The following is a 19,504-nucleotide window of genomic DNA, read 5'->3' on the forward strand; positions in this document are numbered from 1 at the left end:
TCAAAAGCACATTTCTCTGGATGAGCAGCTCTTGTGCCAGCCCAGCAGGGCTGGGGCACTGCCTGCAGCCAGCCCGGGCACAGCCCAGAGGCACAGAGAGCTTCAATCAGTCAGGGCTGGGAAGGGGCTGAGAAGTGCCTGGGGCACAATCACTGCCAGCCCTTGGCACAGGAACCTCTGGCTGCAGGACAGTGCAGCTGCAGCTCCTGGAGCCATCTGCTCAAGCTGGAACATCCCAATGCCTGCAGAGCCTGTGAGTGCATTCTCTGCTTGTCTCTTGTGCAGAGCAGCCAGGGGTGCCCAGGGCTGTCCTGCAGAGCAGGGTCCTGCAGCCCAGGGCGCTGTGCTGGGGCAGGGACTCTGCTGCCTGCCAGGGACAGCTCTCAGCCAGCCCTGGCAGCTGCTGCCAGCACTGGGGGACAAGATCTGGGTGGCAGGAGACAGCTGGTGAGGCTTGGGAGTGTTCTTGTGTGGGGAGGATGCTGCATTGTTCAGGACTGCTCCCAGCATGGCATTGAACTGCAGAACATTTTCAAGTAGATTATACATGGAGCACAGCAAGGCAGGGGCTGCATGAAAGGGAAAAATCTGCTTTTTAATCTACTGCTCTGTGTTGCCTGGATGGGAAATTCCACATGAATCCTCATCTCTCACTTCAGGTTGAGAAAACAAAAAATCTTTTAGATGTGAATAAACCAGGCAGTGACAGAAATCAGTACAGGGCCCCTCACAGGCAACATCAGTGTCGCTTTTCCAGCCTCCTCAGGGTTGCTCTGACGTTGCCATCAGAGCCTGCAGAGCCAGAGCTGCCCCTGGGCAGTGCCTGAGCTGGGAGGGCTCTGCAGGGCAGAGCTGAGCCCCCAGGGCTGGGCTGGGCTCTGGCAGCACTGGCAGGGCCCAGCCCTGGGCACAGGGAAGCAGCTGCTGGCAGGGACAGCTCCAGGCAGCAGAGCCCTGGGCAGGCAGTGGGGGAAAGTGCCCCCAGGTTGGGATATTTCAAGTCCTCTCCAAACCCAACTATTCCATGACTACTTTGTTTTACAGATCCCCATGTGCAGCCCCAGCAAATGTCGAACAGCAGCTCCATCAGGCACTTCCTCCTGCTGGCATTGGCAGACACGCGGCAGCTGCAGCTCCTGCACTTCTGCCTCTTGCTGGGCATCTCCCTGGCTGCCCTCCTTGGCAACGGCCTCATCATCAGCGCCGTAGCCTGCGGCCACCACCTGCACACGCCCATGTTCTTCTTCCTGCTCAACCTGGCCCTCGCTGACCTGGGCTCCATCTGCACCACTGTCCCCAAAGCCATGCACAATTCCCTCTGGGACACCAGCAACATCTCCTACACTGCATGTGCTGCTCAGCTTTTTTTCTTTCTCTTCTTCATCTCAGCAGAGCTTTGCCTCCTGACCATCATGTGCTACGACCGCTACGTGTCCATCTGCAAACCCCTGCACTACGGGACCCTCCTGAGCAGCAGAGCTTGTGCCCACATGGCAGCAGCTGCCTGGGCCAGTGCCTTTCTCTATTCACTGCTGCACACAGCCAATACATTTTCCCTGCCCCTGTGCCATGGCAATGCCCTGGGCCAGTTCTTCTGTGAAATCCCTCAGATCCTCAAGCTCTCCTGCTCCAAATCCTATATTAGGGAACTCGGTCCTCTTATGGGTAGTGGTTTTCTGTTTTTTGCCTGTTTTGTGTTCATTGTTTTCTCCTATGTACAGATCTTCAGGGCTGTGCTGAGAATCCCCTCTGAGCAGGGACGGCACAAAGCCTTTTCCACCTGCCTCCCTCACCTGGCCGTGGTCTCCCTGTTCATCAGCACCTCATTTTTTACCTACCTGAAGCCCCCTTCCCTGTCCTCCCCATCCCTGGATCTGGCCCTGTCAGTTCTGTACTCGGTGGTGCCTCCAGCCCTGAACCCCCTCATCTACAGCCTGAGGAACCAGGAGCTCAAGGCTGCAGTGTGGACACTGATGACTGCATGCTTTCAGAAACATTAAACTGCTGGCCAATTTCTTCCAATTATTCGTAATAAAAGTCACCTTTGATACTTTTTGTTCGTTTGGTTCTGGTTTTTTCTCCTTTCTTTTAGTTTTCTCATATTGTCTATGGAGAAATGTAATTTTTCGTGCCATTTTTCATATTGTTTCTCTCTACCTTGCCCGTGGCCACAGACTGTGTCACTGAGGGGCTGCGCTCTTGGTGGCTTTAAAGGAACTAAAGGATGTCCCAGCAGAGTTTTCTGCAGAGATGCCCTTTTGTTGCCTTCTCTGGAGCTGCAGCAGCAATGTCTGTGTGCAGAGCTGGGGCAGATCAGTGCTGGCCCAGCAGCTGTGCCCAGCAGCAGCAGCAGCAGCACTTGGTGTTGCCAGTGCTGCTGCCGTGGCCCTGCCCCGCTGCCCTGGTGGCCCTGGTGTTGCTGCAGGGCCTGAGTGCTCTCGGGGCCGGGCACAGCCCTGGGGGTGGCAGTGCCGGGGCTGCAGCAGGGACAGGCCATGGGCACTGCTGGGGCAGCGCTGACGCCTCAGGCCAGGCCCTGGGGGCTCCAGGCTCCTTGCCCAGGCTCTCTCAAGAACACGGCCAGGCCAATGCTCAGCACAGAAACCCCCGTCAGCAGCCCCAGGCTGGCCGTGGGCAGGCTGGGGGCAAACAGCATGGCTGGGGCTCTGCAAGGGCCCTGGGGCAGACGGGAAGGAGCAGCAGAGCAGGGGCTGATCCATGCCCAGTGCGCTGCACAGCCCAGGGCAGCGTCCCAGAGCGTCCTCATGCAGCTGCCAACAACATCCCCCCTCTGCAGCCCTGGCCTCTCCCCCAGCTCACACAGGTGCCCCATCCTTGCAGGCACACACACGGCAGCACTGCCTCAGCAGCCCCTGTTTGCATTGCACACAGCAGGGCCAGCACCCCCATGCTGTTGCTGTGGGGACATGAACCTGAGGGAGCACAAATGCCATCAGCCCCTGGGGCCAGCCAGGCCTGGGGGACACCAGGGAAACCACTCAGCTTTGTCCTGGCCTCTGCACTCAGCCAGAAAGTTTGTTCCCATCAGCTGGGAGTTTCCTGTGCCACTGCAGATGCTGTTGCTCAGAGCCAGGGCTGCCTGGCAGCCACCCCCAAACTGCCCTGAGCATTTCCTTGGCTTCACCTTTGCTTTCTTTACTCTTCCTGGTACATATTACTCCCTAATTCCCAGCCCAAGGGGTCTAGAACTGGACACAGCATTTGAGGTGCTGCCCAACCAGTGCTGAGCACAGGGGAAGAATCCCTGCCCTGCTCCTGCTGGCCACACCATTCCTGATCCAGGGCAGGAGCCATTGGCCTTCTTGCCCACCTGGGCACTCTGCTGCCTCATGTCCAGCCTGCTGTCCATCAGTCCCTGGCAGGTGCCTTTCTGCCTGGCTGCTCTCCAGCCACTCTGTCCCCAGCCTGTAGTGCTGCAGGGGTTGTTGTGGAAAAAGTGCAGGACCCAGCACTGGGACTTGTTAAACCTCACCTTGTTGGATTTGGGCCCTGGATCCAGCCTGTCCATGGCCCTGTGCAGAGCCCCCCTACCCTCCAGCAGATCCACACTCCCAGCCGACTTGATGTCACCATGGTTCCATGAGGCCCCAGAGTGTCCCAGTGGTCTCCATGATTCCATGAGGCCTCCCTGTGTCACAATGTCCCTTTGGTTCCATGGGATCCCTTGGTGTCACAAAGTCATTTGGATCCTTGGGCCCTGCAGTGTCACAATGGATCCTTGGTTCCATGAGGTCTTGCAGTGCAGCAATGCTCTCCTTGGTTCCACAGTGTCACAATGGCCTCTTGGTCCCAAGGGCCACCACGGTGTCAAACATGTTTCCTTCATTCCAGGAATCCCTGAGGAGCAGCCCTGGCCCCTTGGTTCCATGGGGCCCTGCAGTGTCACAATGGCCCCATTGTGACACCAGGTCCTGCTCTTTCACAATGCTCTGCATGGTTCCACAAGGCCCTGCAGGGTCACAGTGGCCTCTGTGGTGCCACCAGGACCCAGACTGTCACCATGGACTCCTTGCTTCTATTCAGCCCCACAGTGTCACCATGGCCCCTTGGCTCTGTGCTGCCATGTCATACACAGTGTGACCGTGGTCCTCTTAGTGCCACCAGGCCCCGCAGTGTCACAATGGCCCCTTGCTTCCCCAGGGCCCTGCAGTGTCACAATCATCAGAGAATCAACCAGGCTGCAAAAGACCTTGAAGAGCATCAAGTCCAACCTGGGACACCACACCACCTTGTCACCCAGACCATGGCACTCAGTGCCACATCCAGTCTTTCATTAAACACCTCCAAGGACGGTGACTCACCCACCTCCCTGGGCAGCCCATTCCAATGCCCAATCACCCTTTGTGTGAAGAATATTTCCTAATGTCCAGCCTAAACTTCCCCTGGTGCAGCTGAAGGCTGTGTCCTCTTGTCCTGTCGCTGTTCCCTCGGAAAAAAGCCCGACCCCCACCTGGCTGCACCCTCCTGTCAGGGAGTTGTAGAGAGTGATGAGGTCTCCCCTGAGCCTCCTCTTCTCCGGGATAAACAACCCCAGCTCCCTCAGCCACTCCTCAGAGGACTTGTGCTCCAGACCCCTCCCCAGCCATGTTGCCTATCTCTGGACACGCTCCAGCCCCTCGGTGTCCTTCCTAAATTGGGGGCCCAGGACTGGACACAGCACTTGAGGTGCTGCCCAACCAGTGCTGAGCACAGGGGAAGAATCACTGCCCTACTCCTGCTGGCCACACCATTCCTGAGCCATAGGAGTGCCAGGGGTTGGACAGGGGAAATGGTGGGGAGGGAGTGGGGACAAAGTGTTATTGATAGTCAGCCATGAAGGGTCTTGATTTTTATATCTCTCCACATAGCATTAGGAGGTGCTGGGGGTCAATATCAATTGGACATTGATTATACCAAACTATAAACAGGAAAAGAATACTGGATAAAATAGTTCTCTTCCTTTTTTTTTTTCAATACAGCAGATTCACATTTAAAACACTTCTGAAATTTGTCTAATTAACCTCAGAAGAATTGAAAACTTTTATTATTCCTCGGGGCTGTTCTTGTTCAGGTGTTTTAAACAAATGTTTATGAGCTTTCCTCACTGAATTCCTGAACTGAAGAGCTCAAGAAAGAAGAGGCATCTGGAGTAATAAAATTCATCAGCAACCTCCAAGTGGCTGAGGATCCATCCCATGCAGAGCAGCAATGAACAGAAATGGGCACAGCTTTGTGGCTGCCCCAGCTTTGGCATGGGCCCTGGGCCTGGAGCAGGAGCAGCTCTTGAGGGCCCCAAGGCCGGGGCTCTTGTGCTGCCCCGGGCAGATGGGATGGCAGCAGGGGCTGCAGAGCTCTCAGCACCTCAGGCCGAGGGGAGAAGGGCAGCCAGGGAGCCTCCTTTGGCCTTGGCCAAGCACCTTCCCCCACGGCTGGGGCTGAGTCCTGTGGCAGCTGCAGCTGCTGCTGTGCCCTTGGCAGGGGCTGAGGCCGTGGGGCCAGTGCCCAGAGCAGCCTGGGCTGAGCAGAGCTGTGGGGCCAGAGCCGGCTGGGCTGGGCTGGGCTCAGAGAGGCCCTTGGTGCTGCCCAGAGCTCAGGGCAGCTGGCAGAGCTTGCAGGGAGCTGGGCTGGGCTCCGAGAGCCTGGCCCAGAAACCATCAGTGTCCATCTCAGCCTGGCTGAGCGTGCAGGGGCAGGACTCAGGCCAGGCCTTGTGGGGCAGGGCCAGTGCCTGTGCAAGGCATTGCAAACAGGCAAGTGGCCCAGAGAGGAGGCTGCTCCGTGCCCTTGGTGGCATGGACAGAGCAGGGAGGGGGCCCAGGACATTTGTCAGCGCCAGCCTCTGTGCCCATGCGTTGGCAGCCCTGGCTGCTAAGCCCAGCTTTGGCCTGGGCTGAGTTTGGCTGTGGCCCAGCTCCATCCTCCTGCGGGGCTCAGGGCCTGTTCCCGGCCATGGCCAGCCCTGGCTGCCTCTCTGCTGGCCCAGAGGCCGGCAGAGCCCGGGGCAGGGCTGTCTGTGCAGCCCCACAGGTGCCACGGGCTCTGCAGGAGCTGGCAGAGGCTGCCCAGCAGGGAGGCCATGGGGCACAGAGCCCCAAGGCTGCTGTGGGCACCACGGCACAGGGGCCGTTCCCAGCCGCAATGCTCCTGGCCTGGGCTGGGCCTGCACAGGGGCTGGGCCACCATGGCTGGGCCAGCACAGGGCCACAAAGGGGCCACGCAGCCGCTGCCAGGGCTGACAGCAAGGCCAGGCACACACAAGCAATTGCTGAGCATGGCCTGCGCTGGCCAGGCCTGACTGTGCCAAAGGCAGAGCTCAGCTGCCCTTGGGGGCTGCAGCAACACTCCAGAGCCCAAAGAGCCTCCATGGCTGTGCTGGAGACCAAGGCTGCAGCAGGGAAATGCAGGGCTGCTGTGGGATGGGGAGGGCATTGAATTCCAGCACACACCTCAGCTCTCTGATGATCCCGGCACCATGCTGGGCCCTGTTTCAGACTGGAGCAGAGCAGATGTTGATGGGACAGGAGCCCTGTGGGGCTGTCAGGGACCTGCAGCTTGCAAGGTGCTCTGCTCTCCCTCAGGTGCTCTGGGAGAGATCCAATCCCAGCTGGGCCACTCAGGGCACAAGTGGCACTGCCTGTAATGGGCACACAGCTGATGTCAGCCTGGATGGGGCACAGGTGTTAATGCATGTTAGTTTCATAATATACAAGAAAATCTTTATTATCTGGGTAATCTGAGTTCTCCTGATGAAATGGCAAAGTTTTCCCATCGGGAACAGGAATTTTCTGGATCTACTGGATTGTTCTACTAAAGGCAGGAGAAGAAATGCTGGTGATTCCATCTACTTGTGTCACCAATATTCAGTCTATTATTTAATCTCCTTTTTTCATCAGGTGTTTTTAGCTCTCCTGTTGAAATGGCCATGTCTAAATGGCCATCTCTTCACTAGACCGGCTGGATCTATGTCCTTTCCATTGCTCCCAGATTTCGTCCTCCAGATGCTCTCTGTCATTCAAGTGCCTCTCAACTGACTGGTTTCGTGCTTTAAGCTCCCGAAAGTTGCCCAGTCTTTCTGATGTTAAAATAAATACCATATTAGTCAACATCTTAATTGTGTTTATATCTATCACAAAATTGTGTTTTCTTATGTCCTTGTCTAGAACTTTTCCTTTTTGGAAATCCCCTGGGGATCTGGACATGTCAGATGCTGCTGGGACATCCCAGAGAGCTGAGGGAAGAGCTGTGATGGTTATTAAACTGTTCAAATGTTCAACTCGTGTTTGTTGGAAGGAAACCTTTCTGTGCCTCTGAGTGTCACCAGGCCCTGAGCCCAAAGGACACAAACCTGATGAGTTGTGGTTCCCACTGCAGGGGCTGCACTTGGACCTTGGCTCTGCACAGGAGAGCTCTTCATCCCCTTTCTCTCTTTTCCTCCCTCTGGGCATGGAGGGAGCTCCTGACTTCAGCCAGTGACTCGTGTGTGCAAAGAGCAAATCTGGACAGAATCGGGGCAGGGAGGGTTTGGGGGGACCTTGGGATCTGTGCTGGGCACAGAAGGTGTTTTCCATTGCTCTGAGACTGTCTGCTGTGCAAAGTGGATTTAATATCCAGCAGAGGAATGACTTTTGCATTTGATGGAGCTGTGCCTTCCCTTGGCTTTGCTGGCTGACAAGAAATGAACATCCCTCTGTGTCTCGGGCAGCTCCTTCTGCAAGGAAAGCAGGTGGGAGTTGGAGCCAAGGAGCTGAAAACTGCAGGTGCAGCCTGGGCTGGAGGGAGCTCAGATTTGCACAAGGCTGCTCTGAGTGCCAGGGCTTGGATGGGGGAAATGGTGGGGTGGGGGTAGGGACAGAGTCTGATTGATTGTCAGCCATGAAGGGTCTTGATTTTTATATCCAAACTGCATGAGGAGGTACTTGGATTCAGTGTCAATTGGAGACTGCACATATCAATGTATTAACATGAAAAAACCACAACTAAAAAGGACCTCAAAATCTTTTTTTGTTGTCTTTTTAAATATCATGTATTCAGTTTCAATACACTACTGAGATCTACTTAACTACAAATGATTTGGAAACTGAAATCAAATGATTCCCAGAGGCTTGGCTTGTTCAGGTGTTCTGAATGTTCATGAGCCCTGGGACACTGAATTCCTGCACTGAAGAGCTGAAGGCTGAACAAGCCTCTGGAGCAGTGAAATTCAGCAGCAGCCTCCAAGTTGCTGAGGGTGTCAGCAGCCCCCACTGAGGCCGTCCCTGCCCAGAGACCGTGGGGGAATGGGCAGACAAGGAGAGCGTCCCTGGGGCAGCACAACTCAGAGGCACCAGCGGCTCCAGCTGGGCAATGGAGTGTGGAATGTGGCTGGGAAAGCCCTGCCTGGGCTGGGCCAAGCAGCACAGACAAGCCCTGAAACCCATCCCCCAAACAATTCTCTCAAGGAGATATTTAAAAGGAATTACAATTGTTTGTGTCCTCTGAGTTGGACTCACTGGAGAAATACCAACAAGAGATCATCAAGAGTTCACAAGAAAACAGCCTTTACTGGGAACATTAGAAAATCAGAGAAATGTTGGCAAAAGGTTTAATATGACATTCAATCAACAAAAAAACACTTCTCAAAGCATTAACTTGGCCTATTTGTCTTCACAAACTCTCAGCCAGCTCAGTTTTAAGTTACTCAAAATTTTGAAGAAGTGGGAATTGCAAGACTGCACAGAAAGCGAGAAAGACAAAAAAGATACAGAGGAGCACACACACAGCTACCAACTCCTGGATTCCAGCACTGTTCTCTGATGGAAATTCCAAGAGGAGGTAGGGGCAAGATGTATGCTTGCCTTGTGGTCAGCCTTCAATACCCCTTGGTCTTGCTGGGCCCTTCCCCCAGGTGCGACTTGGGCTCAGCGCTCTCAAGGCCTTGTTGGTACCAGGGTGAAGGAGCCCTGGGCCAGGCTCTTGCCCTGGGGGACACGGGGATGCTGCCGGGGGGTCCCTGTGCCCCTGTGCCACCCCCAGGGCCCCAGCCCCCCGTCCCCGTGTCAGGCTCTGGGGTCGATCTCGTGGAACATCCTCTGGGGGAGGCTGCGGTGCCGGGGGCGTGGGGACCCGGGGGGACAGGGGACCCCGCTGTGCACGAGTAGGGTTGGACTGCTCTGGGGGGAACTGTGAGGGGGGCCGGGGCAGAGTGACCTCCCCAGTGACCTCACACAGCCCCTGTGATGTCACACATCCACCTCTGATGTCACAGTGCACTCTGGGATGTCATATAGCACCCCTGTGATGTCACAGAGTCAAATCTGGGATGCCACCCTGGAATATCATGCAGCTGCACTGTGATGTCACAGTGATGTGATGTCACCGTGATGTCAGAAAGCCACTCTGTGATGTCACTGTCTGTTCTGTGATGTCACATACTGCTCTGTGGTGTTACACAGCCAGCCAGTGATGTCACAACCCACTCTCTGATATAACAGAGCCACCCTCTATGATGGCAAGATCTGCTCTATGGCCTTACACTATGATGTCACAGACAGCTCTGTGATGTCGCAATCCCCTCAGTGATGCCAGAAAACCCTCTCTGTGATGTCATACTGACACTCTGTAATGTCACAGCATACACTTTGACCTCACAGCCCCCTCAATGATGTCACACAGCCCTGCCATGATGTCACAGCCTGCTTTGTGATGTCACAGAATCCCCGCTATGATGCTGTAGCTGCTCAACAACCTCACACAAAGAACTCTGTGATGTCATAGCCCAATCTGTGACCTCACACAGCCCACTCTGTGCTGTCACACAGCCCCTTGCTGACATCACAGCTGCTCTGTGCCTCCATGACACAGCCCCAGAGGAGCTGCTGTGACACAGCCCCCTCTGGGACATGCCACAGCCCCTGCCAGTGCTGAGCCCCTGGGAACTCTGTCTGTGCCCTGCTGGTGTCCCTGAGCGGCCCTGGCAGTGCCCCAGCCCTGCTGGGCTGTGCACAGGAGCTGCTCCTGGCCAGAGCTGTCTCTCTGCAGCTCTGCTGCCCTTGCCAGGAGCTGCCTCTGGGCCAGGAGCCCGGCCCAGCTCAGTAGCACAGACACAGCACAAGGACTGTAATGACCCACTGGGGCTTTGGTGCTCTTTGTGTCTGCTGTGGCCAAAGTGCTGCCCAAGTTGGCTCTGTCAGGGCTGTCTTGCAGCTGCTGCCCATCCCTGTGCCCTGTGCAGCCCAGGCTGTCCTACGGTGTCCCTGCCCTGTGCCTCTGTCCCTGCAGGCTGTCGGCATCCCCCGGCTGCCCCACCTGGCTGGGCCCTTCCTTTGCTGACAGCTCTGCCTCCTGCCTGCCCCTGTCTGCCCACACAAAGCCTTGGGCTTGATACCAAAAGGGTTAATTCAATTTTTACTGTGCCTGTGAACTTTTAGCACAGGAACAAGGCATGCAGGGGCTGCTTTCCCAGCAAGGATGGCTGGAAGACAGGAAGACATCTGGCTCAAGAGTGTAGTGGCAGGAAAAAGAAGGACTGAAACTGGGAACTTGGAGTGGGTTTTATGGTAATGAGTAAATTGTAATACACATTTAGCGACGCTGATAGAATTACATGTCCACATAAGATTGGGGCTATCCCTCACTAGACCTCAGGCCTGAATAAATGATACGCTCTTAAATAGGAAATTAGTGTTACGGAGCCTATTTCAGAGACTTGGTGACAGCAAGGCCTCACAGAACAAGAGTCAGCTGTGGGACTGTGCAAACCAATGGAACAAAGGGTCCATTGTGACTCTGCAGAACCCCATTGAACCAAAATCCATTTTGGCACATTGGGGCTACATTGAACCAATTGTGATACATCACATTGTGATACTGCAGATCCAAGGACATCATTGTGACCCTGAGAAACCTCTTGGAACCAAGGGGCCATTCTGACTCATCAAGGCCTTGTGGAATCATGGGTCCATTGTGACACTGCAGAACCAAGGAGATGCTGTTGGCTGTGTGAAAGCTCATGGAACCAGAAATCCATTGTGACACAGCAAGGCCTTATGGAACCAAGGGTCCCTTGTTAAACTCTGTGGCCTCATGGAATCATGAGCCATTGTGACACAGTGTGGCCACATGGAGCCACGGGGCCACTGTGACACTGCAGATCCAAGGAGGCCATTGGGACTGAGGAACCTCATGGAACTGAGCGTCCATTGTTACACTGTGGGGCCGGTGGAACCAAGGGGAGCACAGTGACTTTGTGGGGCCTCATGGAACAATGGAGACTGTTCTGACACTTTGGGACCCACTGGAACCCACTGAAATAAGGGGCCATTATAGCATGGCAGGGCCTCATGGAATCAAGGGGACTACAGTGAACCCTGTGGGTCTCCATGGTATAAAGGGTCCAAGGAACCAAGGATACCATTGTGACACTCTGGGGCATCATGGAACGAAAGGTCCATTGTGACACAGCAGGGCCTTGTGGAGCCAAGGGGACCACAGTGACACTGCGGGGCTCAGTGAAAGCAATGGTCTGTTGTGACACTGCAAGGCCTTATGGAATCATGGAGACCATGGTGACACCAAAGGCCTCATTGAAACACGGGGCCATTGTGACACTACAAGGCCTCTTGGAAGCAAGGAATCATTGTGGTACCATGGAGCGTTGGCAGGCCAAGGGGCAGTTGTCACACTGTGTTGCACCAAGGAGTCCATTGTGACACTACAGGGCCCCATGGAACTAAGGATTAATGGAACAGTGCTGGAACACATGGAACCAAAGGTCCATTGTGACACTGCGGGGCCTCATGGAATCCTGGAGGCCATGATGACACTTTGAGGCCTCGTTGAATCAAGGGGTTCTGCAGGGCCTCATGGAACCAAGGAGCCCCTTCTGACACTGTGAGTGCCCATGGAACCAAGGTCCAGTGTGACGCCATGGAACCAAGGAGACTGTTGTTGGCTGGTTTTGGCAGTACAAAAGCTCATGGAACAAAAAGTCCATTGTGACATTGTGGGGCCTCATAGAACCAATGAGACTGATATGACACTTAGGGACCCACTGGAACCAAGGGGCCATTGTGACACCACAGGGCCTCACAGAACCAAGGAGCCATTGTAGCATGGCAGGGCCTCATGGAATCAAGAGGATCACAGTGACCCTATGGGGCTCCACAAGGGGCCGTGGGGCTCTATGAGACCATAGGGCTGTTTTAACTGTGGAACCAAGGATACCATTGTTACACTATGGGGCATCATGGAACCAAGGAGGCCATTGTGAATCAGCGGGGGAACCTGCTGAGACAATTGTGACACTTCAAGGGCCATTGTGGAGCTGCAGGGCCTTGTGGAACCAATGAGACCATTGTGACATGGCACGGCCTCATGGGAGCAAGGGGACACTGTGACACTATGGGGCCTTGTAGAGCTGAGGGGCCCTTGGGACCCTGAGTGGCACCATGGAACCAAGGAGAGCACTGTGACACTGCAGGGCTCCGTGGAACTGAGAATTCCTGTGACAGTGAGGAGCCCAATGGAACCAAGCGTCCATTCCGTACTTCAGGGCTTCACGGAACCAAGGTGCCATTGTGATTCTGTGGAACCAAAAGAGACCATTGTGACACTGAGGGGCTTCATGGAACCAGTGAAACCATTCTGACACTTTGAGTCCCCATGGAACCAAGGGGCCATTGTGACACCAAGAACCAAGGCAGCCACTGTGACACTGCAAGGTCTCATGGAAGCAAGGGGCCATTGTGTCACTGTGGGTCCCCATGGAAGCAAGGGACCAGTGTAACACATCCAGGTCTGCTGGAACCAAGGGGCCATTGTGATCCTGGGGAACCCAATAGAACCAAGGGGCCATTTTGAGACTCTGTGACCTCATGGAACCAAAGGGCCATTGTGGCATTGCGCAGACCCATGGAAACAAAGAAACCACTGTGACACTGCAAGGCCTCATGGAAGCAAGGGGCCATTGTGCCACTGTGGAGCCAAGGAGACCATTGTTATATCACTGGGCCTCATGGAAACAAAGATCTGTTGTGATCCTACAGAGCCTCATGGAACCAAGGGGCCATTGTGATGCTGCAGGGCCCCAAGGATCCAAGAACATGGAACAGGTCTGGCTGGCTGGGCCTCCTGGGGGCTGCCTGACTGGTCCAGATGACCTTGGCATATTGAGGGTCACTTCTCATCTGCCCCTGAAACCCTGGAGTTGTGTGCGTCCATTTCTGTGAGAAAGAACTGTCCTTCTCCTCCAGGGGTTCATGGCTGAAATTGGGATTCTTCCTCCAAATTTGATTATATCCAACGATTATTCCCATATGAAACCTGCCAGGACAGACAGCTCTGGCTGGCCTTGGCTTCTTGGGGGCCACCTCTTTTCTGCCTTCAAAACACTGGGGGCCTGTGCTTTTCTTTCCATGGAAAAAACCATCTTTTATGTCCAGGCATCCATGGCCAAAACTGGGAATCCACCTCCAAAATTCCTTAAATCCAAGGATAGCTCCCAGGCAAAAGTTTCCAGGACTGTTTAGGTTCCCTTGGTTTCCAGAGGCCCAGCTCTCATCTACCTTTGAAACTCTGGGGTTCCACACTTTCCTTCCTATGGAAAGGAACTCTCCTTCTCATCCAGATCCCCATAGACAAAAGTGGGGTTTGGCCTCCCTAATTCCGTCTGTCCAAGGATTCTTCCCTGACAAAAAGTCTGGCTGGCCTTGGCCTCCTTGGGGCAGCCTCTAATCAGCCTTTGAAACACTGGGACTCCATCCTTTCCTTCCTATGGAGAACTGTCATTCCAATCCAGGAACCCGTGGCTGAAATGGAATTCCACCCCCAAAACTCCCCATATATCCAAACACTGCTTTCAGTCAAAAGCAACAAGAACAGACAAGTCTGGCTTGCCTTGGCCTCTGGTGACTGCTTCTCATCTGCCTTCAAACCCTGGGGTTCTGTGGTTTCTTTCCTATAGAAAAGAACTGTCCCTCTTGTCCAGGTGCTCATGGCCTCAAGCACTTGACCACTCTATAGGGACACAGGAGCTCTGTGCTCAGTGGGGTGGAGACTCAGGAAAGCAGAGGAGAGCCCTGGGAGGGATTGAAGGGTGGTTTCAGAGATGGTGGATGCTTGTGACATAGTAGAGAACAGCCAGAGAAATTAAGAATTAATTACAAGGGCAGCTGAGGACTCCCAGAGTGGACACCAGGAGAAAGGAATTTCCCTGCCAGGGCAGGGCTGTGGTGCAGCACGTCCCCCAGCAGGAGCCTGGAGCAGCCCAAGGCTTTGTGTGGACAGGCAGGAGGCAGAGCTGTCAGCAAAGGAAGGGGCCAGCCAGGTGGGGCAGCCAGGGGATGCCCACAGCCTGCAGGGACAGAGGCGCAGGTTTGCTCAGCACCAGAGACACCTTTGCCTTGCTTGTCCCCAGCTGTCATCACTGCCACCAGTGTTCTGCTCTACCTGGAACCTGGGGGCACTTTCTCAGTCCTGTCCCTCAGAAGGATCTATTTAAAATATGAGAAACTTCATTGTTTCACCCTCTTTTTGAGTCCCTGAGAAGTTCTTTGAGCACACTCTGAAGGACTGAGTCTGATGTACAAAGAGCACCAAAGCCCCAGAGGGTCATTAAAGTCCTTGTGCTGTGTCTGTGCTGCTGAGCTGGGCCGGGCTCCTGGCCCAGAGACAGCTCCTGGCAAGGGCAGCAGAGCTGCAGAGAGACAGCTCTGGCCAGGAGCAGCTCCTGTGCACAGCCCAGCAGGGCTGGGGCACTGCCAGGGCCGCTCAGGGACACCAGCAGGGCACAGACAGAGTTCCCAGGGGCTCAGCACTGGCAGGGGCTGTGGCATGTCCCAGAGGGGGCTGTGTCACAGCAGCTCCTCTGGGGCTGTGTCATGGAGGCACAGAGCAGCTGTGATGTCAGCAAGGGGCTGTGTGACAGCACAGAGTGGGCTGTGTGAGGTCACAGATTGGGCTATGACATCACAGAGTTCTTTGTGTGAGGTCATCGAGCAGCTATAACATCACAGAGGGAACTGTGTGACATCACAGGGCAGGCTGTGACATCATGGCATGGCTGTATGACATCATAGAGCAGACTGTGAGGTCAAAGTGTGTGCTGTGACATTACAGAGTGGCACCATGATATCACAGAGAGGGTTTTGTGACATCATTGAGGGGGTTGTGACATCACAGAGCTGTCTGTGTAATCATAGAGTAGGGTGTGAGGCCATAGATCAGATCCTGACATCATAGAGGATGGCTCTGTGACATCAGAGAGTTGGTTGTGACATCACTGGTGGATGTGCAACAGCATAGAGCAGGCTGTGACATCACAGAAAAGATTCTGACATCACATGGTGGCTTTCTGACATCAGAAAATCTTCTGGGACATCACAGTGCAGCTGTATGACACCACAGGATGACATCACAGAATTAACTCTGTGACATCAGAAGGGTGTTGTATGATGTCCCAGAGTGGGCAGTGACATAACACTAGGTTGTGTGACATCACAGGGGCTGTGTGACATCCCAGGGACTGTGTGACATCACATGTGTGTCATGGTTTAACACTGGCACAATGCCAGTGCCCCCCATGAAGATACCTTCTCCCTGGTTTCTGCTGTGAGATGTGACCAGGAATAAGCAAAGCAGGCTCCTACTTAGGGAAAAAAGAACCAGAACTTTATTAACTACTCTACAACTACAGATAAAGTGAAACACACACACAGGGAAAATTAAAACCTCACAAATGCATTTCCTCCTCCCCCCACCAAATTTCCACACAATACATTTGATCCTCAAATCACCAACTCTCGGTCCAGCAGCACCTTTTAGACAATCAATCCTCAGTTCATCAAGAGGAGAGGAGTCCTTCTTGTGCCATGGGCTTCCCCTGGAAACACAATCGAAGCCTCATGTGTTCCTGTGTCACTCATGGCACCGCCCAGAGTACATCTGCCGTCGTGACTTCTTCCTTTTCATGCCCAGTGCTCTCACCACTGAACACGGACCAGAACTGCTTCTAGGGTTGTCTTTTAAGGATGCTCTGTCCCGATCCAAAAAAGGCACAGTCTCTCCTTTGGGACACCTGTCCCCACAATCTCTCCTTTGGGACACCTGTCCCCCCCATATTTTTCACCCCCTGGGGCTGAGGGGCATCAACACTGAACCCTCTTGGTTCTGAGGCCGTTGCCTCCCCCTAGAATGCAGTCTCTGTATCACAAGGAACATGGGTCTGTCCATCTCTCTTTTGGGACACCTGTCCCCACAATCTCTCCTTTGGGACACCTGTCCCCCCCATATTTTTTCACCCCCTGGGGCCGAGGGGCATCAACACTGAACCCTCTTGGTTCTGTCCATGGCTATACAAAAAGAGTCCAGCAAAAGCTACTCCATCATCTCTTCCCACTAGGATTCTTCTCTACTCTTCTACCATCTCTCGCTTGCCCAGACCTCTCTCACACTGGCCCATTTTCTTCCTCATCTTCCACTCTATCTTCTAGGAAAGGTCAATGTTCTGTAAAGTTCTCATTCTCCAAAAAGGGGTTAAAAGCTCCTACAAGCAGCCGGCTGAACCCACCCCCCCCCCCCCCCCCTCCGTCCCAGCCGTGCTGCCGGCACAGGCCCATGTTTATCAAGCTTCAAGGTCACAGTCTCAGGCAGCGGCTCTTTCTCTCTCTCTCTGTGTCTCTCAGGGGGGGCTGCCCGATGGCTCCCGGTGTCTCTCTCTCTCTCTCTCTCTCTTCCACCCTTCCACCCCGGGGCTCAGGCCTACCTCTCTCGGCCACATGGCTTTTCCCCTCCCCCTGCCCAGCCAGCAGCTGGGCCGGGGGAGAGACCCGAACTCTTTCCCGCCGGAAACCCAAGAGGCCCTCCCAGGGGAGAGCTCTGCTTTTAACCCCGTGTTCTCAGAGGCGTGTCCATGTCCCAATGGCCAGGTTAAATGCCAATATTAAAGTCTGAATATCCATTGGCCAAAAACACAGCATCCCAAAAAACACATTTCCTGTCAAACCACCACACATCACATGTGGCTGTGTGACATCACTGGGGCTGTGTGACATCACTGGGGCTGTGTGAGGTCACTGGGGAGGTCACTCTGCCCCGGCCCCCCTCACAGTTCCCGCCAGAGCAGTCCAACCCTGCTCGCACACAGCGGGGTCCCCTGTCCCCCCGGGTCCCCCCGCCCCTGGCGCCGCAGCCTCCCCCAGAGGATGTTCCATGAGATCGACCCCAGAGCCTGACACGGGGACGGGGGCCGGGGCCCTGGGGGTGGCATAGGGGGACAGGGACCCCCGTGCAGCGTCCCCATGTCCCCCAGGGCCAGAGCCTGAGCCAGGGCTCCTTCACCCTGATACCAAACGAGGCCTTGAGAATGCTGAAAAAATCCCCAGCAAGGGATCAGCAAAAACCAGATTTAATATTAAGGGACAGCAGCACAAAGTTCCTTGGCAAGAGTCACTCTGCTCCTGACTGGACACTTCAGGCACACCAAGGAAACAAAGCAACAACAACAACCAAACAAAATCCAGACAATCAAACCAGAAATAAACCAAGAACAGTCCCTGTGTGTGTGTGACACAAGGACAGTGACAGCAAGGATGAAAGAAAAATGGCCCAAAAGCTTATCAGAGCTCGATCTTAACAGGATTTAACTTATACCTTAACCTAAACTGATACCTTCAGTTTCACATTTTAGCAAAAAAGAGCTTTTAGCAGGATTTAATCTAACTTGTAACCTATGACTTTGCAATTTAACAGTGGAGAAACATTTAACTGTATTTAACTCAGCTTATAACTTATATTAAACATAACCACTTAGGAAAACAATAACTCTTAGCAGTGTTTAACTTCACTTAGACCTTGTGACTTACCCTTACCTACAGGCAATGTAAGTAAGGTTAAGTCATCCTGGCCACACTTGGCATCAACAGCTTTCTTTGGCAGGGTGAGAGCAGGGATGTTGTGCCACTGAGGGAACAAAACCAGTTCCCAGGGCTGCTGCTACAGAAAGCAGGAGCTGGTTGGGCAGCAGCAGTGCCTGGAGCAGACAGTGTTTGTGATGAGCTGCAGAGGAGCTGAGCCCAGGGGCTGTTGGCCAAGGCCGAGCCCCAAGGAGCATTTCTCATCTGGCAGGGCAGCCTGAGAAGGGGAGGGGGGAATGCAGCAGCACAGGGCCCATGGAACCAAGGGAGCATTGTGACACTGTGGGGCCCTGTGAGACCAAGGGAGCATTGTGACACTGTGGGGCCTTGTGACGCCCAGGGACCATTGTGACACTGTTGGGCCCTGTGAGACCATGGGACCATTGTGACATTGTGGGGCCCTGTGACACCAAGGGACCATTGTGACACTGTTGGGCCCTTTGAGACTAAGGGACCATTGTGACACTGTGGGGCCTCGTGGAATCATGGAGAGCACTGTGACATTGCTGGGCCTCCTGGAACCAAGGGGACCATACTGACGCTGTGTGGCACCATGGAATGCAGGGATCATTGTGACACTGAGAGGCCCCATCAAACCAAGGGTCCATTGTGACACCACAGGGCCTCATTGAACTGTGGAGACCATTGTGATACTTTGAGGTGTCATGGAACCAAGGGGCCATTGTGACACTGCGAGACCCCATGGAGCCAAAGGTTCATTGTGACATTGCAAGGCCTCATGGAACAATGGAGACACCCATTAAGACACTTCACAGCCTCATGGAACCAAGGGGCCATTGTGACACTGAGGGGACTCGTGAGATCATGGAGACCATTGTAACACTATGAGGTCCCATGGAATAAGCAAAGCACTGTGACACTGTGAGGTCTCATGGAACCAGTGAAACCATTGTGACCCTGGGGGTCCCCACAGAACCAAGAGGACCATTGTGATTCTGCGGGGCCTCATGAAACCAAGAGGCCTTTCTGACACTGCAGGGCTGCATGGAACTAAAGCTCCAGGGTGACACAGAAGAGCCTCCTGTCATCAATGGTCCATTGTGACACTGTGGAGCCAAAGGGGACCATTGTGACACTGCAAACACCCAGGGTCCAAAGGTCCATTGTGACATTGCAGGGCTCATGGAACAGAGGAGTCATCTGACATTGTAGGTTCCTGGGGAACCACTTGTGATACTTGGTGGCCTTCTGGAACCTAGGAGATATTGTGACACTCTGGGACCCCATTGAACCAAGGGGACCACGGTGATAATGCAGGGCATCATAAAACCAATGGAACATGGAACAGGTCTGGCTTGTTTGGCCTCCCATGGACTACCTGACTGGTCCAACTGACCTTGGCATGTTGGGGGTCTCTTCTTATCAGCTGCTGAAACACTGGGGCTCTGTGCTTTCCTTCCCAATGGAAAAGAACTCTCCTTCTCCGCCAGGTACCCATGGCCAGAATTGGGATATCACCTCCAAATTTCCCTATATCCAGGGATTGTTCCCATAGGAATATTGCCAGGACAAGTCTGGATGGCAGTGGTATTACAAGGGTCACCTCCCATCTGTCCCCAAAACACTGGGGAAGGCTCTGAGCTTTCCTTCCCATG

General features: G+C 54.2%; 1 protein-coding gene across 1 annotated transcript; it reads left to right on the plus strand.

Annotated features, from left to right (window-relative positions):
* The first annotated feature begins 1,067 nt into the window (after nucleotides 1-1,067).
* Nucleotides 1,068-2,000, plus strand: LOC139603983 (olfactory receptor 14J1-like). Its single transcript, XM_071454982.1, has one exon. It carries the CDS (start codon nucleotides 1,068-1,070, stop codon nucleotides 1,998-2,000), a length of 933 nt encoding a protein of 310 aa, XP_071311083.1.
* Nucleotides 2,001-19,504: the final 17,504 nt, after the last annotated feature.

This window comes from Agelaius tricolor, unplaced genomic scaffold (assembly GCF_023055355.1).
Source record: "Agelaius tricolor isolate 1412-34295 unplaced genomic scaffold, bAgeTri1.0.p SCAF_43, whole genome shotgun sequence".
NCBI lineage: Eukaryota > Metazoa > Chordata > Aves > Passeriformes > Icteridae > Agelaius > Agelaius tricolor.

Coding starts and splice junctions, on each gene's coding strand:
- LOC139603983 (XM_071454982.1), top strand. CDS start 1,068: ATGTCGAACAGCAGCTCCATCAGGCACTTCCTCCTGCTGGCATTGGCA.